The sequence below is a fragment of the Anabrus simplex genome, chromosome 3 (assembly GCF_040414725.1).
Source record: "Anabrus simplex isolate iqAnaSimp1 chromosome 3, ASM4041472v1, whole genome shotgun sequence".
Taxonomy (NCBI): Eukaryota; Metazoa; Arthropoda; class Insecta; order Orthoptera; family Tettigoniidae; genus Anabrus; species Anabrus simplex.
In genome coordinates, this window is record NC_090267.1 from 185,813,033 (window position 1) to 185,837,503 (window position 24,471).

The 24,471-nt window shown below is 39.2% G+C and overlaps 1 protein-coding gene across 1 annotated transcript in view; it reads left to right on the forward strand.

The window, feature by feature from the left end:
- LOC136866725 (uncharacterized) overlaps positions 1-24,471 on the forward strand; it is a 270,182-nt gene that overhangs the window by 108,947 nt on the left and 136,764 nt on the right. Inside the window, exon 6 of the mRNA XM_068226823.1 lies at positions 18,363-18,492. Within this exon, the coding sequence (XP_068082924.1) occupies positions 18,363-18,492 (130 nt within the window). The remainder of the gene's footprint in view (positions 1-18,362; positions 18,493-24,471) is intronic.

A 24,471-nucleotide genomic window follows, 5' to 3' on the forward strand; every position in this document is an offset into this window, starting at 1 on the left:
CGGGGAGTTTGCCGCGCTCACTTCACTCTTCGAGGAGTTTGCCGTGCTCACTTCACTCTACGAACTGCTGTGTTGCCACATAGTCTTACAGTGTGCGTATGGGTATTACAAAGAGTTTATTTGACAGGCTTGTGTTAGGATTATTCTTGTTTTATGAGTAATTCTTGCCGCAACCTTTACTATAGTCCATTTTGGTTGAAAGCGTCCTGCGCGAGAAATGGTTGCGCATGCAGTGGTGGGAGCTATCGCCCCCCCCACTCCTATAGCAGGTCCAGTCGCCAGGCTAGCGCTGAAGTGAAAACGTCTCTCAAGCGGCGCGTGTTGTTACGTGCGGGCTAAGTTGAAATTACTGAAGTGACGAGCATGGCTTCTAGGTCCTCTGCTAAATCTGGGAGACCACTGCGAGGCTAGGCACGTGAAAGTGTTTATACAATGAATGAACATATGAAAGTTATGAAGCGAGAACACGACTTGAAATTAAATACTGTGCAGACAGTTTCAGAAGCGACAGGAGTGGAAACAACACTGGTGAAGAAGATAATGAAAGAGAGTGAACTTAAGTTTGGCACTCCAACAGGAAAACAAGATGAAAGAAAGAAGAGATTTCCAGTTGGTGATTTCGTAAAAGCAGCTATGAGGAGAAAGATTCACGAATATTACGCCGTGAGAAAAGAAATGTTCACATTAAAAAACCTTCCTGAAGCTTTGAAAGAGGATGCCATAGTGCAATGCAGTCCCTCACATCTTCCTCCATATCATCCAGATCTCAATCGCACTGAGTCAGTTGGGGAGATATCAAAAGAGAGGTCCGTGATAAGAATATATTTCAATTAATAGTAATACAGCATAATTAGTTTTTTAGCATAAAAATGTGTGCCATAGCATCTCTAATGCCTTCACTGTTCATAAATGAGGCGCTCCTATTCCCAATATAAACAAAAATTATTATTCTGTACGAAATATTTCTCAATCAATCAATCAATACTGATCTGCATTTAGGGCAGTCGCCCAGGTGGCAGATTCCCTATCTGTTGTTTTCCTAGCCTTTTCATAAATGATTTCAAAGAAATTGGAAATTTATTGAACGTCTCCCTTGGTAAGTTATTCCAATCCCTAACTCCCCTTCCTATAAATGAATATTTGCCTCAGTTTATCCTCTTGAATTCCAACTTTATCTTCATATTGTGATCTTTCCTATTTTTATAAACGCCACTCAAACTTATTCGTCTACTGATGTCATTCCACGTCATCTCTCCGCTGACAGCTCGGAACATACCGCTTAGTCGAGCAGCTCTTCTTCTTTCTCTCAATTCTTCCCAACCCAAACTTTGCAACATTTTTGTAACGCTACTCTTTTGTCGGAAATCACCCAGAACAAATCGAGCTGCTTTTCTTTGGATTTTTTCCAATTCTTGAATCAGGTAATCCTGGTGAGGGTCCCATACACCGGAACCATACTCTAGTTGGGGTCTTACCAGAGACTTATATGCCCTCTCCTTTACATCCTTACTACAACCCCTAAACACCCTCATAACCATGTGCAGAGATCTGTACCCTTTCTGTCTTATGGATCACTCGTGACTTGACAGCAGACGCACTCGACAAAAAAGAAGCTCTTTGCGGATATTGCTTGCACAGTATTCGCAAGACAAATGGAAAAAATGTTGCGACCACGTAAAAGACACTGAGCAGGAATACTGGGAGCGTGACAACACCATGCATAAGGAATTAGCATCAGACCAGTCCGACATCAAACTCGGTGAAACTTCAGATGGCACTGATTCAGACGAGAGTGAAGATTATTCTGAATAATTTGTAAATAAGGTCCCTGAACTCCGAATATTAAACAAACGTGATCATAGAACACGTAAGAAGTCCGATAATATTTTTGCTCTGATTTTATGAGACAGATTTATATTGTCTATTGTTCCGGAGCAATTTGTTGCTGTTTTTGTTGTTGTTGTTGTTGCTGCTGCTGCTGCTGCTGCTGCTGTAGGAGACCTGTTCTCTCAGTCATAACAATAGCAGGTTATTCAAGAGTATTATATATTATTATATTTCTTCTGATGGACAAGAAAAGTAGACATTGTTAATGTTATTATGAAAGTAGTTGAAGTATTTCTACTAATGCTTCTTCTCTGCATTTTACTGACAAATTCGCATTAATTAATCTCTTTTATAAGTATTTCACTAGAAATCACGTTATATCTCCGGGCTGTCAGTGGAAACAACTTCCTCCTATTCGTTAGGCGATTGATGAACTGATAGCGCGTACCGATGCGCGTTTCCTTGGTATACAGTACAGTTTCAAACGAACTTCCTTTATTCGCAGTATTACCAGTTGCAAGTTGTCTTATGTTCAATTGATTTTCTACTAAATGGTTCAAACCTTTCAACTTTATATAACAGATTTCATATTCGTAAACCAATAAACCAAAACCAAACCCCATGGCACTACAGCCCTTGAAGGGCCTTGGCCTACCAAGCGACCGCTGCTCAGCCCGAAGGCCTGCAGATTACGAGGTGTCGTATGGTCAGCACGACGAATCCTCTCGGCCGTTATTCTTGGCTTTCTAGACCGGGGCCGCCATCTTACCGTCAGATAGCTCCTAAATTCTAATTACGTAGGCTGAGTGGACCTCGAACCAGCCCTCAGGTCCAGCTAAAAAACCCTGACCTGGCCGGGAATCGAACCCGGGGCCTCCGGGCAAGAGGCAGGTACGCTACCCCTACACCACGGGGCCGGCTTTCATATTCGTAAGAATGTATAATAATAAATGGCACAAGAATAAATTAAAGGCTACAGAGTGCCAAAATATTGACCTCCTCTTTTACTATACACTGAGATTTATTTCACGTTGTATCGAAAGCATCATCCGATATGAATTCTTTTAGGTATGACCCTCTGATTTCTTGATGTCACCAACATTTACTACGAAAGTTACGAAGTATTTCCGTACTGGAATAAAACTGAAATTTTAGAATGTTATGCTCAAAGGCCTGTGTAGTTAATTGAGAAGGTTTAACGCAGACAATCGAAATGTAAGACTCGATTTGTACAATGTACGGTACTGTTTTATTTTCACTAGTTTATCATATTAATTCCCACACCTTTGAGTTAGTGATGTATGTACACCGATGAGCCATTGCATAATGACCACCCCGACCCGGGGACGTTTCGCGCCTAAGCTTTCCACACTATTTCAGTCCGTTCCCAGGGCTACGTCCGCTGCCTCAAAGAGAGCGCTGCCTGAACTCGACTGTGTCAGCTGTAGGAAAGGTTCAAGTTCTTCCCCCACCACCAGCGCGAGCGCTCCCATAGTTCCTCGCACTCGAGGCTAGGCCACACCTCCGGTCGTCCAGAAAGACGCTTACTACGAAGATGGACTATACATTCTTCGATTAGCGTGTTCGTGGCATGTGATGTGACATTAGTTTGTTTCTATTCTATTGTTTATATTTACTTTGCCCTATGTTGTTGTATGTAATAACTGCACTATATACTGTATGTCTTACAATGGCAAAGAGGAAGGAGATAAGGAGCCTGGGTAGAAAAATAATCAGCAATGTTCATGAATATTTTCAAAAGGAAGCAGAAAATAATGGCCCTTTAGTGAGTGTGTATAAAGTGCAGCAGAGTGTGTTGGAAGCTTGTCAAGTTAGTACGCGGACCATTCAGCGTATAGTAAAGGAAGGTAAAGACAGTAGGCCTACCCAGTCATCTGGTTCCATCTCATTCCAATTACTGCACTAACGAATCAAAAGGAATTGTATAACAAAGGCAATCGACAGATTCAATAAAGAAGTATTTAGAAGAACTCTCCTCAGTTATTACATAAAGAGTGAATACCTGACACTGAACAAATTACGTGGTGATTTAGAAAGACATATAAAATTTAAATAGGGAGTTACTTCGTTGTGGAGGATAATGAAGTCTATGGGGTTCAAGTGTAAAAAATGCAACTGGTATCATATTGTACTACATCGAAGATATAATAAAATAATGAAAATAAATAAATAAAAATAAATAAACATAATAAAACCCATCCACATGCCATACTCAAACTATAACATATGAAGTTCTGTATTTCATAGCTATGTGGATTTCATCACAACTTTAACGCGCGCACAGGCACTCCTGGCAACGCTGTAGTAGTGACCTCTGTCTCTGCCGCCTAACGGCCTCTCGCGTTGTGCTGGATTGGTCGGCCCCAGGCTCCCCGCTTCTCCTGACAGCATGTAGACCGCCCACCATCAGAGCAGAAAAGACCTATAGTACATCTTATATCTGCTCTAATCTGCTTGTCATATTGGTCTACCCCTACCGTTCTTACCACTTACACTTCCCTCAAAAACCAACTGTACAAGACCTGGGTGTCTTAAGATGTCTTAAGGTCTCTTCTTCTGGTGAAATTTAGCCAAATCAGCCTCCTCTCACCAATTCCATTCAGTATCTCTTCATTCGTGATTCTATCTACCCATTTCACCTTCAGCATTCTTCTGTAACACCATATTTCAAAAACTTCTATTCTCTTTCTTTCTGAGCTAGTTATCGTCCATGTTTCACTTCCATACAATGCCACGCTCTAGACGAAAGTCTTCAAAAACATCTTTCTAATTCCTATATCAATGTTCAAGGTGAACAAATTTCTTTTCTTAACAGAGGCCTTCCTTGCTTGTGCTAGTCTGCATTTTAAGTCCTCCTTACTTTACCATCATTAGTTATTTTACTACCCAAGTAACAAGTCATTGACTTCTTTTAAGACATCATTTCCTAATGTTAATACTGTATTTCACCTGACTTTGTTCGACTGTACTCCATTATTTTTGTTTTGGACTTACTTGTTTAAATCTTGTATTCCTTTCCCAAGACACTGTCCATACCATTCAGCAATTTCTCCAGATCTGTTGCAGAGTCAGATAACATAACAAATTCCTCCTTGATTTCCTTTATCGCCTGTTCTATGTAAATATTGAAAAGGAGAGGGGGCAAACTGCAGCCTTGCCTCACTCCTTTCTGGTTTGCTGCCTCTTTTTAGCCCTAGATTCTTATCACTGCAGACAAATTTTTGTATAGATTGTAGATAATTCTCCTTTCTCGGTACCTGATCCCGATCACCTTCAGAATCTCAATCAGCTTGGTCCAATCAACATTATCAAATGCCTTTTCTAGATGTATGAACGCCATATATGTGGGCTTGTCTTTCTTAAATCGGTCCTCTAAGATCAGATGTAAAGTCAGGATTGCTTCACATGTTCCCACATTTCTTCTGAAACCAAATTGATCTTCTCCCAACTCATTTTCAACTTGTCTTTCCATTCTTCTATAAATAATACATGTTAAAATTTTGCAGGCATTAGATACTAAACTAAAAACAAGTAAAGGAATAAAAATCACAGTAAAACTTGAAGGCTTAGTACACAACCTTAAACAAATTGCAGAAGATCTGGCTCCAATTAAACCACGAAAAAACACCTATGGCGGAACAGCAAATGTGATAAAACAGTGGAGAAACAGGCATGGCTGTTACATCAGTCCCAAAAATCAGAAATATCCTATCAAAATCTAGTAAAACAGAGAAATGAAATTACCGAAGTCTTTTGAAGAATAAAAAGATGAAATCATAAGGTCACACTGCAATTAATTGAAGAAAAATTCAATAAAACTCAGTCAAGGGACTACTACAAAACCTTCAGAAAACAGCTCCAAAAATACGAACCCCCAACCCTACTGATGAAGGATGAAAATGGTAAGCTGGTGTATAACAATAAAGACAATGCAGAAATTCTGGCTAAATATTTCAACAAGCTTGTAAATTGTGAGGAACCTACAGAACTCCTCCGTTTGGACACCAACACCCCAATAAAATCACCACAAGAGAACATCAATCCTCCACGATAAAGGAATTCTACCAAGCACTAAATAAATTAAAAAACTAGAAAGCGCCTGGAGAAGATCAGACCTTTGTGGAAATCTGAAAATATGCAGGAAGATCAGCCAAAGTTGCCCTCCATCAACAACTTGTCTCTATGTGGATTAAACAATAACTACCAGAACACTGGACAACAGCCCTCATTTACTCACTGCACAGAAAAGGAGACAAAAGTGACCCTAATAACTACAGAGGAATCTCGCTCTTAGACATTACAAAATTATTTCAATAATCATTCTTAATAGGATAAGTTTACAACTAGAGAAAGAACTAGGAGAATATCAAGGAGGTTTCAGACCCTCTGTCCTGATCAGATCATGGGTCTTAAGTTGATAATGGACAACAGGAGAAGAAATAGAGATATGGTGATAACATTTGTAGATTTCGAGAAAGCTTACAATTGCATCCATAGAGAATCCCTGCTTAAAATTTTAAGACATCTTGGACTACACCCCAAATTAATAAACATGATAAAACTGACTCTCACTAACACCAAATCAAAAGTGAAGTTTAGGAGTGAAATATCAGTCATTTAAAATTAAAACGACTACGGCAGGGAGATGGGCTCTCACCACTATTATTTAATTGTGCTCTAGAAATAGTGATGAGGGAATGGTTTAGGAAATGTCCCCCGAAAATAAACATTGGCTGAAAAATCAAAACAAATTGCCTGGGTTTCACTGACGATTTTGGATTACTAGCAGGTATTTCAGATCCACCTTTTCAATACAATTATAATTTGTGTGTGTGCGTAAGAAAAGGGACCACTTCTTGGTCAACAGTTCATGAAATAATTGTAAAAAAAAACACTCAAGGGAGGAAAATGTTGAATTTTCGTTTTTGATACCTATGTATTGCTTAGACCGCAGTCTACTCACTACGTGAATTTAAAAGCCCTCTGACAATAATCACTGCTAAAACATGAGGTTTATTTAATACTAAGGGACCACTTTTCGCATCGTAAGCAAGGCTCCAGACACTTACTTGCTCGCGCTCCTAGCTGCGCTAGCATAAGATAAGATGACTCGATATCTTATCTTATGATAAATAAACCCTAGCTGGGCACTTTTAATAAAGGTAATAGGTTTCCTGAACATCCTGTCTGCTCCAAACATTTCTGATACCGATGCAGTCTTTCAGTGTTTTTCATATTGTGGAGAAGTGTGCGATGAATGCATTAGTACGAAACCAGCCAATGACGACAGCTACTAAGAGAAAAAATTATAACAGAAAGAAACTTACACAATTTATCACTTCAGAAGGCAGGAGGAGTCTTAGTTATTATTTCAATTTGTATTGGCTTGTGGCTCTAAGAGGCTAAAAAATTTAAAGGAACAAATCAAGAAAGAAAGGGTGCAGCCTAAAAATTCACCGAAACGTATTAAAGACTTCTCAGATAAAATCTTTTCCTTTTGAAGATCATAAACATGCAGTCGACTTTATGAATAATATCAGTAAACAAAATGCACTTGTCATGCCAGGCCGGATCCCTACAAAACGAAGAAGTGATCTCGTGCTTCTCCCAACTAGCATGTCTAAGAAGTACTTTCATACATTATACTCTGACAGTTGTAAATCATTAGAGAGTATTCTCGTATCACTCTCGTCCTGGTATCCCATCTAGCGTACATTTTGCCGTAACATAGTAGTTCAGAAACCCAAGACTGATCTTTGTATTTGTAAAAGCAATTAAACTGTAGTAGGGAAACTGTCAATTATGGATGAGAAGGGAAAAAAGGAATCTGATGGAGAAGGCTATACAACATCTGAATCACGTCCAGATAGAGCGGACTGCTTATAAAAACACCATAGACAATTGTAGACAAGGGATTAAACAACTGGAAGCTCCATTGTCTCTTGGGCCACATAGCTGTAACACATACAAAGGCACAATGCATTATAGTTTTTGATTTTGCCCAACAGGTGCACTTACCATACGATCCACGAGTTGGACCCATTTTTTTTCTTACAGGCTACAAAGTGGGTCTCTTTGGTGTATCTTGTGAACCACTTCACAAATTTGTTTTGTACATTATTCCAGAAGCTTGTATTGCGGTTAAAGGAGTAAATACTGTCTAATCTCTTGTACATCACTTCTTAGAAAAATTTTCAGTAGGTGAGGAGTGTACCGGGCGGTACACCTCCACGCCGCTAATTCAAACATTGCGCCAGTTGAAACTCCTCTACTGGAGGAAACCTGAACTTCAACAACCATGTTAATTCTAAAGTTTCTCAGAAGATGTCGCTATTGTAAATTTTGAAGAGTTCTGAACTGTGTCTTTTTCGATTTATATTTGTTTTCTCGGTAGTGAGAAGTGTGAACATTCTCTTCTAGATGGCACTACTAAAGAACTGCAATTGTGCACCCTAGTGCGAAGTGAAGGAACTGTTTGTTTTTTGTTTTTTTGTTTTTTTTTGAGAAATTTTGTGTTCATAAGTTTGTTCTTTGTTAAATTTCTTTCATTCATTTTTTGGGTTGGCAGTATAACCCTTCTCTTTCCGCTTGTTTTGAATTTAGCCAATCCCGAATTTCTCTAATGAATTTTTGACCAATAACGTATGTCTTCTCCGATATGGATATGTTGCTTGATCGTAGCCAATAAAGTTGAGGGGGGTGTGGGTTCTCATTCATGAAACGTCTCGAATTTTCTGCAAGGATATATAAACTGCTGATTTTCTTGTCTCCTGGCCACTTCAGTAACATCTTTCTTAGTGTGATTATGTAGCAGGGGGCGGGAAGCGCCTCTTTCTTCAGGCAGCAGTTCATCCATCAGGTAATGGCCTTTTAATAACTTCTTTGCTTGCTAGCTCAGCAGTTTAACCCTCGGGGCAGGTTCGAAACTTTTATCATGTAACCTTCCTTTAAAATGTAAAAGACACTTGGTATAAAATTCCGTCTCTTTAACTACAAATCGGGATAGAGAGTGCCTAACCCTCTCGAGCTCCCTCTCATATTGTTTTTGAGGTGACTACGTTTTCATAACCGTTTTTCTTCGTTTCATAATGTAATAAAGTTTTCCTATCGTGTCACCTCCGTAGTATGGGATTAGCCATTGCATAAGTGGCCTAGAGCCAAATAGGTTTTAAAAAGGTGTATTAGGAGTGCAAGTTACGCCTCCACTCATGTTGGTATTTTGGGGGCCATGTAATTATCCTGTTTCTTTACTGAATAGGCCTCAGTAGGTTGGGTATTTTTTTACCCCTGTTCTTGTGTGCCTTGAGGGCAGCTTGAAGGTGGAGTTTGGTGTGGCCTTTGAATAGGCTTGAACTTTGAGAGCGGGTTGCTCTTTCTTAAATTTGGTTTCTGTGTGCCTCGAGCAGGCTTAACTGGGTAATTGGGAGCAACTGCTCCTTGGCATGATTGGGGTTTTCTGCCCCTTTGTTGAACCTTGTGTATAAGTAAAGTTGGGCTCATTGCTCAGGGATTGTGAATCTGGGGCTCGAAGCCCAAAATACATTAATAAACTGTAATTGTACATTCTTAACTTGTTGATATACAACTGAGTTCCTGTTATACTTGTTATTTCTTGATCTTGAAAAGAAAATATAACCTTTGTTAAATTTTAAATTAATTTTAATTTCGTAAGTTGAGACCTATTCATCCCAGCACCTTCTTTCACCTCTAACTACCACGGATAACTCCGTAACAAGGAGCATTTAGAATTCCATGCTGATAACTGTGTTGGGCAAAATAAAAGCATCTTAATGAGATACCTCATATGGAGAGTTATGACAGGAAAGAACAGCAGTTGAAAAATTTCATTTTTGTCAGTTGGACACAAGAAATTTCAACCCGATGTGTATTTTGGTTGCTTCAAGAGAGCATTCCTGAAAAATGAAAGTAAAGTTATTGAAGATGTAATTAATGTCGCCCGTAAAAGTTGTCAGGTTTCTAGCTCTATTATTCCTGTTGCTGTTGACACAGAATCCAGAAATGTAACAATTCCTACTCATGACTGGCAAAACAAGTTCCGTGCTGGAATGAAAAGCATTCCACAGATAACCCAGATACATCACTTTGTGTATGTGAAAGAGGACCCTGGTGTAGTGTTGACAAAGAAATCCATAGTTTCTGACGAATTTCCCTACACCATCCTTCCAGAGCATCCAGCGCCTGACTTCAGTGATCTTCCGCAAGTCATCAAACCTCAAGGAATTAGCATCGATAGACAGATGTATATCCATGAAAAAATTAGACCCTTCGTATCAGAAGATCAGAAGATGAGAAAGATATACTATGTCCTGCTGTAACATCTTGCCCTGCTCTAACAAAGCTGCCACCAACCACCTGAAGTGAAAATCTTATGAAGCCGGCTTCTGTTTCTCCTCCTCTGCCAATAATTACTCCATCATCATCATCTTCGAAAAGTGTAACACCTAAAAAAACAAGTAAGGCTCAGAAGAGAAAACCACCAACTCCGAGAAAATTCTCCTCAAAGAAGAGGTCTCGACCCACCTACAGCTACTGTGGAGAGACAGGTCATCGGGAGCAGACGGTGAAAGGGCATATAATATGCCCACAACGCAGGCTTCGGCATAAATAACCTTTAAGCGGGAGTGAGGCGACCCTAGCGGACAGCTTCGTTCGGCAGGTAAGGGAAGCTCTGCAGTCGAAAGACATTCTCTCGGCTATAGCTAAGACATTTGAAAGTGTGACAGAGGCTGTGGCTAAACAACTCCCACCCTGGACTTCAACTCTGAGATTATCAATGAACTTAAAATTGATATTAAAAAGGAAAATTGAACTGAAAGCAGTGCAGGATGAACTCAAAAGTAGTACTGATGCTCTGGAGCAATGGAGCAATATCAACGTAGAGGAAGAATGAGTGTGTTCAGAATTCCTGAATCACCAAATGAGAATACGGACAAACTTTCAGTCAGGTTGTTTAAAGATAAACTTGGCCTTGACATTGCCGTACAGGACATTGATAGGTCTCACCGTGTTGGCAGGCCAGGGCCGGGAGTGAAGCGGCCTTCTGACCCCAATATGTCAGCCTTGTGTCAGTAGATCTATTTGTACATAAAAGAACTCCTGCGGGACAATTCCAGCCCCTCGGCATCTCCAGAAACCGTCAACAGCAGTTAGTGGGACATAAAAAGGATAACATTATTATTATCATTATTATCATCATTATTGTCATCCACACACATGACTTCCACTAAAGTTAATTAATTATACAAAAGAACATAATATACCTTATCGTTTATTTCTTAACTATGACAAAATATATAAAAGAGCTATATGATCATCAAGCTGATCATGCAACAATGATACTGGATAATGAGCAGGATTGTTACGAAGAATCCAGAGGACCAAGGATAGAAAAATGGGAAGTGGAGAAGGCAATCCAGGACCTAAAGGAAAGGAAAGCAATGGGCTGTGACCAAATACCATCTGAAGCATTAAAGGTTTTAGGGATTTGAGGAATAGTTAGGCTGACCAATCTGATGAACACAATATATGATACAGGCATTTGGTCAGAAGATCTTCTTAGGACCATTATAGTTCCCTTACTGAAGAAATGTAATGCTAAACAATGCAAAGACTATAGGGCAGTTAGTTTTTATGTCATGTTACTAAGGCAGTGACCAAGATAGTGCTGAGAAGAATAGAAAAGAAAATAGAGGAGAATATGGGAGATGACTAGTTCGGTTTTACAAAGGGAAGAGGAACCAGAGATGCAATTGTATGCCTAAGGATGATTGGAGAAAGGATGTTAGAAGTGAATAGGGAAATGTATATTTCATTGATTGGGAAAAGGCATTTGACAGAGTGAACGGGTGCATTCTGATGAGGATTCTGAAAGATATTGCCGTAGACTGGAAAAACAGAAGACTGATAAAAGAGTTGTATAAGAATCAGAAAGTGATGGTTAGAGTAGATGAATATGAAACAGAAGAAGTAGGTATTGGAAGAGGAGTGAGACAGGGATGTTGCATGTCACCGGCTCTGTGCAGTATATATGCCGATAAACAGTTACAGAAGGCCCTGGAGAAGGCAAGAGGCATTGTAGTGGGAGGAGAACCAATAAAGACCATAAAATATGCAGGTGATGTGGCTATTAGCGGAATCAGAGAAAGATCTGCAAGTTGTGTTGGAAAATACTGAGAGAGCGGGCAAAGAGTTTGGAATGAAGATAAACATTGGGAAGTCTAAGGTGATGAGAATAGGAAAGGAGGAGATTGCTGTTAATATAACACTAGAGGGAAAGAAATTGGAACGAGTAAAGTCATTCAGATATTTGGGAAGTTTGTTGACATGGAATAGAAGCTGTACAGAAGAAATAAGAAGCAGAATATCTATGGGAAAAGAAGCTTTCAGAAAGGTGAGAGGGCTTTTGACATCTAAGGCAGTATTGATTTAAGAAAGAGGTTCGCAAAGTGTTTTGTGTGGAGTGTAGTGTCATCTGGAGCTGAAACACGGACATTAAGAAAGAAAGAAAGTATTTGGAAAGTTTTGAAATATTGTAACTGTTCCCTCTCGTCAAGACACTTGGGGAGATGAAAGTTATTATCTTGGGACACATGAATATCAAATAAACTATTTGTGGCTTGCCCGCAAATTGCCACGCAAATAGAAACAATAAACATTCCATGCTATATTTACTAGCATAGAGACTTATACTGAAATCACAGGGGTAGGATTTTAAATAATTAACCATTAAGTATTGCTTAAGAAAGAAAATTAATGCAATATACAATACAAATGAATTTATTATACAAAAAAATGAGATGAATCGGAAAAGTTTCCTTAAGGCGTGGAGGAATTTAGAATTTAATTTACTGAATTTACTTATTGTTTGCTTTATCTAATTGAAGCTCACCAATTACAGCTTCCGTTGAAGTCATCTGGTTTCCGTGGTTACTCGTTTTCTTCTCGATGTAGACTTTGCTCCATGGACATCCTTCCTTCTCTGATATGGTACGGGCTATCTGGACTAGCACTCCCTGCTTGCCTAGTCTTTAAATTAGACATTGGCCCTACACTTGTAAAAACTGATCAGCGTTGATCGTATGAGGAGAAAATTCAGAGATATGAATTTTTCCATATTAGTAGAAATCTCAATCCAACTGAGCTATACTATTTATACGGTACAGACTTGTACCAAAATTCCGTAGACTTGAACTAAACATAGTTCTTCGTCCACAATATTTACTGAATATCACACAAACCATCAGCTTGTTTCGTTTCTCGTAGATCCGATAACATAACCGAAGCGACAACACATTGTACAAAAGTAACTATGTCGCGGAGCGACCACACACTGTTTCAAATATCAAATCACGTCGTACAAAGTAGATGTTCACAGTAGAAGTAGTAGTGATGGAGTTCACATAGTTAGGTTGTAAGGTTGTAAGGTTTCATTCTCGTGTTGAGAATCAGTATATATCCGGGCTCACCCCCACTCTTGGTAACAGTTCAATCTCAAAACTCATATACAACGAAGTATCTGATTCGATAGATCGAAGCATCAACTCCCTTTCTCTTCTTCCTCGACAAGTCCAGAAGGCGTGGCGATGATATAGCTGACCAGCTTGCAAGCCTCGCGTACGGGTCGCTGTTTACTAGCCTTGGTCATACGATAAACCCATGACGCACGCAAAATCCCAAGCTTCAAGAATAACGCTCCGTATACACAAACATGAGATGAAATGAAAACAACTATGTCTCAACATATTGACCGTATTTACAACATAATGAATTCTTATCCTACATAATATAATAATTTAAATAATAAAACGATGTTATCATATATACAATATGATTCCAAAAAGCCTTGATTACAAATGATTGACATTGAATAAATATGTTATTACAAATAATTGCCGATGGCGGATAAACTTGATATCAAATGATATCGCGTAAAATGATGTTATATTAAATTAGTAGGGCTGGAGAAGCCTGGACGGTTACAATATGGTTGAGAGAAGAATAGAAAAAGTGAAGTGGACAGATAAAGTGTTAAGAAAAGTAGGTGAGAAGAGGCACCTGATGAAAACGATAAGGAAGAGGAAAATATCTTCAACAAAGGGTGATGGAGGGAAAAATAGATGGAAGAAAAGGAACAGGAAGAAGGTTTGGAATGTTAACAGATGTCAAACAAGGGGGAAGCTATGAACAACTGAAGCAAGATGCTCAGGACAGAGAATCGTGGAGGCTGCCCAGTTGACACCTGTCTCACCGGGCGAGTTGGCCGTACGGTTAGGGGCGCGCAGCTGTGAGCGTGCATCCGGGAGATAGTGGGTTCAAATCCCACTGTCAGCAGCCCTGAAGATGGTTTTCCATGGTTTCCCATTTGCACACCAGGCAAATGCTGGGGCTGTACCTTAATTAAGGCCATGGCTGCATCCTTCCAACTCCTAGACCTTTCATCCCATTGTCGCCATAAGACCTATCTGTGTCGGTGCGACATAAAGCCACTAGCAAAAAAAGATGCCTGTCTCAAGACAGATTCACAGAAGAAGATTAACATTATTTTCATTCATTTACATTACAAATTAATTTATAAAATTTAATAATCTTAACAAATTTGGGGTTGGTACTTGTATAGTTGCAGCTTAAATGGGAAAATTGTTTATCATTGGTTATACGAGGCTGTATCTGTCACTTACAGTACTTCACTTAGCTGCCCATTAGGCTACTAAAACACATTGGCGTCGCCATAAGACCTATCTGTGTCGGTGCGACGTAAAGCCCCTAGCAAAAAAAAAAAAAAAAAAACATTGGAAGCCAGTGCAAATGTGGGGACATTGTTAGAGACATATATTACTTTTTTTTTAAAGAAGCTCCAAAAGAAAGAAAGAAAGAAAGAAAAACAAGTGAGATGTATCAGGAAATGAGTGGACCTGAGCTCAAAAGCTGCAAAATCTTGAAACATGTCAGCACAATGGTTATTTTTCACTGATTCAATAAACAGGGTATTAGAACAGTAGGGGCCATTGAAATTGTTGTTTCATGTTGGTGACGAATTCAAATCAATAATAGCAAATTTCTTGCAGTGAAGGCAGTAATGGAAAATGGTGCCACCAAAGTTCACTTGTTATTTCTGAAAAAACACACTCCCTGTATTTACGAAGTGCATCATGTTGCAAGTAGAAGCTCTTTTCATACATAAAGTGTCCAGATACATGAATGGATTGTTGATGGATTTAATGGTGAGGTTTGTGAAAGCTGAAAAGATTGAAAAGCACTTAGAAATAAGTTTGAATTGTATTACCGATATAAAGTTCAATAGCAGGAGTTGTCGAATGATGACAGTGATCTTGTAACTGGAGTTACAGTAAGACACACATTAAGCAAGGAAGTGAGGCTGGGAGTTTATCTGGAGATGACTTGAGACAGTTCTTCAAATTGGTAAGAAATTTCTTTACTACAGCTTGCAACTACATTTTGAGCAAATTCCCTTTTCATGGCTCTGTGGTGAAGCATGCAGAAGTAGTGGATGTTTCATTGAGAGCATTGAGACACAATCTTCCCACGGATAATGAATATTCAGTATTCGCACGCTGTATTTGATCCTCCTAGTGCGAGACAAGAGTAGCGATAGCGCATACTCAGATAATGATCACCAGTCTCGCATTGTCTGTCACTGGCAGTGTGGCCATGGCGTCCAGTTTTATCGAACCAGTTTGTTGCTAAGTTCTGTCTTTTGTGTTCTGTTTCATGCATGCTTGCATGCTTTGTTTCAATGTGCAGTATGGCTTCTGAAAGGAAACTTGTTGTATCATTGGCAGACAAAATAAAAGTCATTGAACAATTAGACAAAACAGTTAGCCGAGATATATAGTGTGAAAACATCAACAGAGGTGGTTTCCCATAGAGTTGGCACAATTTAACAGGGTTACACGGTCTTTACTAACTTTATAAGCAGAAGCACTTGATTTCTGTTGATAGGCAAATAAAAAAATCCCAGAACTTCCAAAAATAAAAAAAACTCTTTTATACAAATGAATCAAAGTCCTTGAATGCTGTTTATCAAAATGTACAATGAAACTTTCATAGCAGAAGTAAAAATAAAAAAATAAAAAAAATAAAATAAAAAAAATAAAAACATAAAAAGGTCTTTGGAAAAATAAGGCAGTAAGGTGGCGTTAGTTAATCATTTATAATGCACCCACCCACCCCACACAAGACCTTCTTGAAAGAGAAAATGGACATTTCCAAACACTTCTTTTGCTGCCAGATGTAACGAGTTTGATGCACCCAACGGACCAGTTGGCTATCGAAACTGTGAAGTGCCATTACAGAAGACAACTGTTAAGGAAACTTGATCAAAGATACATATCTCTCTCTCTCTTTCTCTCTCTCTCTCTCTCTCTCTCTCTCTCTCTCTCGAAATTTTGGAACAAACTGATTGAGGTTTCAACTGAGGAGGGGGAAGATGCGAAGAAACAGAAACAGGTAGAAGAAATATTAAAAAAGGAGCATGAAAAGCCAGAGGAAAAGGACCAAATGTGAGTTGGGGACATACAAAACATCATCATGAAAATTCCTGAATGTTCTAAGTGCAGTTCAGAGGATGGAGGTGAGTGGCTGGTGTTTGATTCTTCAGACCCTGGATTCCAAATTCTTAGTGAGATTGAACTAATTCAAAGTGTGAGAGAAAAAACTGATGACCTGGAGAATGACGTCATTGCTTCTGAACCAGACGCACAACTATCAGCTACTGAGATGTTTGCTTGCCTTGACAGTGCTACAGTGGATGGAACAGTAGCCTGAGTGTGATAATCGACAACTGCGCACTGCCAAGCAGATACGAGACTTGGCTGCTCAGAACAATTGATTTTGACCAGTATGTTCAAGCAGTGAGACAATAATTTAATACATTATGTAAGTAGGGTGCAAAATGTAACAATATTGTTCTTGTATCATTAAATTAATACATTATAAGCAAATTTCATTTTTGTCTAAGATATAACCATTTTTTTTAAAATCCAATTATCCAGATATTTGGTTATCCGAATTGGGCTTGTTTCCGATTGATCCTTGTAATTGGAGTTCTGCTGTACCTAAAATGATCATAAATGTCGCTGTAGGGTATTTGACTTTACATGCGAGGGGCATTCAATATATAATGCAACACATTCTTTTTCTCGACCAAATTCAGTTTTAAGAATTATAATTTTTTTGGGGACATCTTTGAATATTCCCATTTCATCTCAGAGTTTCATTAATTTCCGATAGGTGGCAGCGTTATAACTAGCCTTCAGAATGGCATCATTAACGGAGGGGTGTACCAAACAGAGAGCAGTAATTGAGTTTCTTTTGGCGGAGAACCAGGGCGTCAAAGCTGTGAGCCTGCAAGGTTAGAACGAGCAGACACTCTTATTGGAGGTAATCGATGAATCACAGTCAAACACCTCATTGCTGAACTTGACGCCTTTGTTGGTAGTGCTAACACGCTTATCCACTAGTTGGAGTATTCAAAGCTTTGTTCTTGCTGGGTTCCTCAACAGCTAACAGAAGAAACAACTGTGCGGAATTGCTTGCTCGTTATGAGTCTGAAGGTGGCAATTTCTTGTCTGTCACAGGCAGTGAAACATGGATTCATCACCTTGAACTGGAAACAAAACGGCAATCCATGGAGTGGCACCACACCAACTCTCCCACGAAGAAAAAGTTCAAAATTGTATGTATTGATCATTTTTATAATATTTCATAAGTTCTCTTTACTCTTTGATATGATGTATTGGGACACAATACTCCTTCAAATTGTAAAACAAAAGATTGTGTCATATTGTGTTATTCTTTGATCTAACCACTGATGAAGGGAATGGTTGAGATTTCCCGAAACATGTATGGTTTAATTAATAATGTTTCTTTCATTTAATGAGTGTATTGATCAAGGCGGATTTAAATAAACTATTATAAATAGTTATATTATACATTCACCGTGTTCGTAGCCACAAAATTGCAAATGAACTTCTCTTTCTCCACGACACCGCAAGATCTCACATAGGTCTGCGCACCCGACAGGAGTTCACTAAACTTCAGTGGACTGTTCTTCCTCATCCGCCCTACAGCCCTTATCTCACATCTTCTGACTTCCATCTATTTGGCCCAATGAAGGATGCACTCCGAGGGAAGCACTACATTAGATAATTGGGAAGTGGCACGACATTGGCTCCGACATCGACCAGTCAAGTGGTACCTTGCAGGCATACAGGCCCCCACATTACGGTGGCATAAGGCTGCAGCATTGAACGGAGATTATGCTGGAAAATAGGGTATTGTAGCAAAAGAGCTGGAGAATAAGATGGTGTATTTGAATCCTCAATAAAACCAGCCTGCTTTTAGAAAAAAATGTGTTGCATTATATATTGAACTCCCTTCATACTACTGATCTTTTGGGAGGTAATGAATGTAAAGTTGAGAGGATTTTCCAGGATGTGATAATATTAATTGTCTGCTTTTTTTCCTTTGAACAGTGTGATCAAACTATGACGGGTGGAAATCTTGCTTTGTACTATTCTATGGTATTTGAAAAACCTATCCGTGTGGTGCGTTCCCATACTATGAAAAGTGAGTTCTCTCCTTCAACCGGATACCGATATGAAGGTTAGTAGCACTTCATTATTTTGTTCTTGTTCTTATTCTTCTACCTCCAATTTTCCCACCTTTGGAGGGGTCGAGGATGCAAATTATGTCGCACTTATGGACTTCGGCATATTTTACAGCTGCATACACTTCCGTGATAACAATCGTATAATACCAATGTAAATGGTCCGTTATTAGACATTATAAATTTTCCAGCTAACTCATTTGTGGTTGCCAGCGTTTCGCCCCAGTGTGCTAAGCTGGGGTCATCGGTTTCTAAATAGCACACCCACCAAGACACATGGCTAGTGCATACCGTGAAGGCCACTGCGTAGGCTACTTGAAGCCACCGGCAGTGCCAATGCACTATGAGAGACTTTGTCTCATTACCAAAAATTAATGCCTGCCTGGCCATCAGATGACATAGATGTTGATTCCCATAGGGAACCTGTCCTGAATGAGTAAATTTATAATACCAATACAAAGGGTCTGTTATTGAACATATAAATTTTCCAGCTAACTCATTCCTGGTTGCCAGCATTTCGCTTCAGTGTGCTAAGTTGGGCTCATCATTTGGTAAATAGCACACCCACTAGGACACATGGCTAGTGCATACTGTGGAGGCCACTGCGTAGGCTACTTGGAGCCACCGGCAGTGCCAATGCACTATGAGAGACTTTGTCTCATTGCCAAAAATTGATGCCTGCCTGGTCATCAGATGATACAGATGTTGATCCCCGTAGGGAACCTGAAATATTTGTCCCGAATAAGTAAATTTATAATACCAATATAATTTATTTATTTTTTTATAATTTATTTATAATTTTTAATACCAATATAAATTTACTCATTTACTCATTTCAGGTTCCCTATGGAAATCAACATATATATCATCACGATTTCCATATATTTCAGCTTCACTTACAACTTTAAGTTCCTCACGCACGTCAAATGACCGCAGATGCCGTTTTGAATCCACCGCTTACCATCGAGACAGCGCTTTCAGGGACAGATACGAAACTCGAATATGAGCGAGATGGACTTCCGTAACCAACAGTCTCGACACTCGCAAAGTACGATAGCCCGCGAGGTCAGCTATTCGCGCACCCAGCTTGCCAGCAACACTTGTGAAACAAACGACAATCGAGCATCCACAGCAGCATTCTTCATATTTACCACATATTTACCCATATTCTTTGATTTACCGTATTTCATTACCTTAGATTTCGCGGTTACATGCCACTGTAACTGTATTGAGAAAAAATCGATCTTGTTTTCTAGAACACAACTAAAACGCAATAAGACCTGAATGCCCATTTATATGTGGTATATTGAGTATGGTAACAATATTCTAATCTGTTTCAATACTCTATGTAAACGTAGTAAATATTTACGAGAATGAACGGCTTGAATATGACCCGCACCCAACATTTAGAACCAATATTTTGGGGGGGAAAAGTGCGGGTGGTATTTGGGATTACACAGTATCTATTAAATTACTTAGTTCTATTCCTTTCTTTTCAATACTTCTACAGTTCAACACTAACATTTTTATGTCATCCCTACTTGACTTCCAGAACTCTGTACCCTTATCACCGCTCCCTAGACCACCCTGTTTCCCCGAATGTACCTCCCTATAACCCTTCCAAACAAATTTCCTAACTTATACATACCACTACGGTTTAAGTGCAGGCCATCTGAGTGTAGATCACTATCTCCTAACCATCCATTAGGATGTAGAAATCTCACTCTCATTTTCCAACGTACCCACTCTATAGTCTCATTTACGAGGACAGTTTGAAAAGTTCTCGGAATCACCGCTAGATGTCAGTGTTAGAGCAACGAGGTTCCCGCGCAATAATCACACATCCTTTGTGAGTGAACACATGACGCGTCAGTGCTCTAGCTCCAGGAGTGTGGTAGTGACGACTCTTTGTTGTTGTTCCCGTGTAGTGATTTGTGACAATGGAAAAAACTGAGATTCGAGCAGTGATTAAATACTTTGTAAAAAAAGGTATGAAAGCAAAGGAAATTCATGCCGACTTTCAGAACACACTGGGGGACTCTTCTCCTTCATTTTCAACTGTTGCCAAGTGGACCAGCGAGTTTAAATTTGGTCGGGAGAGCTTGGATGATGATCCGACTAGTGGATGGCCAAAAAGTGTTACGACCCCAGAATTTATCGCAAAAGTGCATAAAGTGGTCATGGAGGATCCTTGACTGAAAGTGCAGGAGATTGCTGAAGCTGTAGGGATGTCTTCTGAATGGGTATATTATATTTTAACCGAAGAATTGGGTATGAAAAAATTATCCGCAAGATGGGTGCCGCGGCTCTTGACATTTATTTATTTATTTATTTATTTATTTATTTATTTATTTATTTATTTATTTATTTATTTATTTATTTATTTATTTATTTATTTATTTATTTATTTCATACCACCAACAGAGATGTTTCTCCAATTACAGGTGGCTTAGTCACTATGCATTAATTATTAAAAATAACAAATGTTAGAAAGAACTTAATATCTAAAAATAAAAATATACAACATTATTAACAAGTAGAGTAGCAAACGGAATTTACAGCACATTAATACTTTTTCAAGTTTGAAAATACTTAATATCTAAAAATTAATTTTAAAAAGTAGACTTTTTGAGGTTCGAAGTGGACTTATGACCTAAAATACTTATATCTAAAAATGAATTAAAAAGTAGAAATACAGAAATTTAAAAAAATTAGGAATTAGTATCTACAAAAAAAATAACTCCAAACTTAGACTGACACCCGTTAAAGCAACTGACATATAAAAATATTTCAGTTTTCCCTACATTTTCTTTATCTATCTTTAAATCGTATAAATTTAAATAAAATAAAACACTAAAATGAAACACAAATTAACTAAGAAATAAGTATAAATATAGTATAGTACATATATACACCTATAGGGTAAACCTTCAGAAATAGTGAACTGAACTCAAAGTGCCCAGCATAGTGCGACCATTACTTTAACTGTGTGCCTTCTTCAATAATTTTACATAATAATTGTATCTAACAGCAAAGTCTAGATCAATATCAGGAAATTTATGGACTGTGACGTTATAAGTAGTGCACATTCTGAACAGTGGTGAGCTTCTATAAAATACTGTTTTAGAAATCGGAAGAAACAAGAGATGTCTGTGTCTTAAACTCCCTTTCCGGGTATTGAACGAGAATTGTTGTAGAAAGTAACTGTTATCTACCACATTATTGATAACTCTATGGAGGTATTTTTGATCATTTATTATACGTCTGTTTAATAATGAAGTGAAGTTAAATTCTTTCAAGAGATCGTTATAGTGAATTATGCCGCTAGGAACAAACCTGTTATATTTTTTAAAGTAAAGATAAGTAAAGATAACATTGGACAATAAACGCACCAGATTGGAAATGTCCAAACCAAGTCTGGCCCGTTTTCAGTGCAACCAACAAGATTTTTTTGCACCGGTTTGTGACTACAGATGAAACTTGTGTCCACTACTATACCCCAGAGACAAAACAGCAGTCAAAGCAGTGGAAACATGCTGATTCACCACCACCAAAGAAAGCAAAGGCAGTGCGTTCGGCCGGAAAGCTCATGGCCTCAGTTTTCTGGGATACAAAAGGCATTTTGCTGATAGATTATCTTCCTACTGGCCAAACAATTACGGGTCAATACTATGCAAACCTCCCTGACCAACTACAGGAAAAGATACGCGAAACAAGGCCTGGTTTGGCAAGGAAAAAGGTCATCTTTCATCAGGACAACGCTCCGCCGCACACAAGTGATATTGCCACGGCAAAACTTCATGAACTGGGGTACGAATTGTTGCCACATCCACCTTATTCACCTGATTTGGCACCATCAGACTTTCATCTATTCCCCGAGCTGAAAATTTTCCCCGGTGGACAGAGATTTTCTACAAGGGAAGAACTGACAGCCGAATTGGAGAGGTATTTTGCAGGCCTGGAGGAATCTCGTTTTCGAGATGGGATCAAGGCATTGGAACATCACTGGACCAAATGCATTAGTCTACAGGGAGACTATGTTGAAAAGTAAAATCAATTCCACTGAGGTAAGATACTTAATTTTAGTACATTCCAAAAACTTCTCAAACCACCAATCACCCTCCAGTCAGTATCCCTCCTACACATTATTCCACTGATAACAATCTCTGCTTCCTTAAACTACACCCGTGCTGCATTTACCAGATCCCACACACCCCCAACTATGTTGGTACTTATACCAGCTTGCATTACGTTGTTAGTACCAACGTGAAACACTACCACCTTCTCCTTCCCCTTCTCCTTCTCTTCTACTTTCTTCAACATCTGCCTCAACCTAATTCCTGGATAACACTCTACCCTGGTTCCCTTTCCTCCACACACTTTCCCACATGTCTTACAATGGAATCCTCCATAACCAGAGCCTCAACCCTACACACCTCAACTGATCCCCTCCCCTCCTGGTCAGCCCTACCTTTACTGACAGCTGCAGAAGCTACTTCCTCCTTCCTTTTATCCCTCCCATGACCCTATTCCACCTGACTTTTCCTATTTTCTACTCTACATTTCCCTTCTTCCTATTTCCACACTTCTCAATAGCAGTTCCCTGTTCCTCATCTTCCCTCTGTTGTTCTACCTGCAGTGATTCGTACCGATTTCTCACAGACACCTGTCCTGAATTCTGATCCTGAATAGAGCCCTTAGCCTGCAATCTCCTTCCCCTTAGAACATTAGACCACCTGTCTTCTACAATTCCCCCGTTTCCTTCCCATCCCTCTTTTACTCCTGCTGTATCCTGTACATTTTTTGAGGGAGGCCTACCTTCCTTCCTGTTTTCTGAGAGAATCCTAATTATCTCCCTCAAACTCTCCAACTCCTCCCTCATACACCTTAATACCTGGCCACACCCACAGTTCCTACATTTCTTTCACTGTACCTGTGGATACACAACGTAAAATGCGATATTGGAAAAAATATCTAGTGTTTCCATATCCTTGTTGGATAGTTTTTATTTGTGTATTCAGTAGTACATTTTGTCGGTTAACACGTTCTTTTTCCTTGACCCCTGCAGAAACGTCTTAATGAGGTTTTACTATATTCTGAATCATGGCCTCCTTGTGCTCAGGTGGCTCTGTTTATAAAATCCACTGTGGTCCCTAACTCGTTACAGGAGATTATTTTTCTATCTTCCAAGTTGCTGTACATTGCATCGACACAGATAGGTCTTATGGTGATAAGGAAAGAGATTCTCAATGGGACTATGTGTAAGTAGGGTAGCATCTTGCTGCTCAGAATTGACTGTGCTCAGAACGTTTTTTTATTAAAGCAGACTTCATACCGATAGGAGTAACAGAGTCCCACTTCCATTGACAAACAGGAAATTCCTTGGAATCAACTAGGCAAATGAAATCAAATTCAATGGGGAGCTATCAATACAGTATTAATGAATCCTATGGAAAAAAGAAAGTAGAACTGGCCAAGTCAAACCAAACCAAACCCCATGGCACTGCAGCCCTCGAAGGGCCTTGGCCTGCCAAGCAACCGCTGCTCAGCCCGAAGGCCTGCAGATTACGAGGTGTCATGTGGTCAGCACGACGAATCCTCTCGGCCGTTATTCTTGGCTTCCTAGACCGGGACTGGCCAAGTCAGCAAAGAGGATATGCCAGGATGTGTTAGGAGTTAATAAAATATTTTGGTAAGGGGAGATAACAAGCTGGAGATAGGAGATTATAAAGTATTCTTAATATGTGTTAAAAAGGGAAGGGCAGAATTGAGGTAGGACTGTAAGAATACTATTTTATGCAACATAGTTTCTCTTAGGCACGTAAATGAGCGAATGATGTGGGCAGATCTATATACTAAGAAGAATTACGACGAGAATTGTCTCAGTATATTCACCATATGAGGTTGCAGATGAAGTTGATATGCTTTATTGTAACAGGTAATTGGGCGACTTTGAGTTCGACAATAGAGAACAG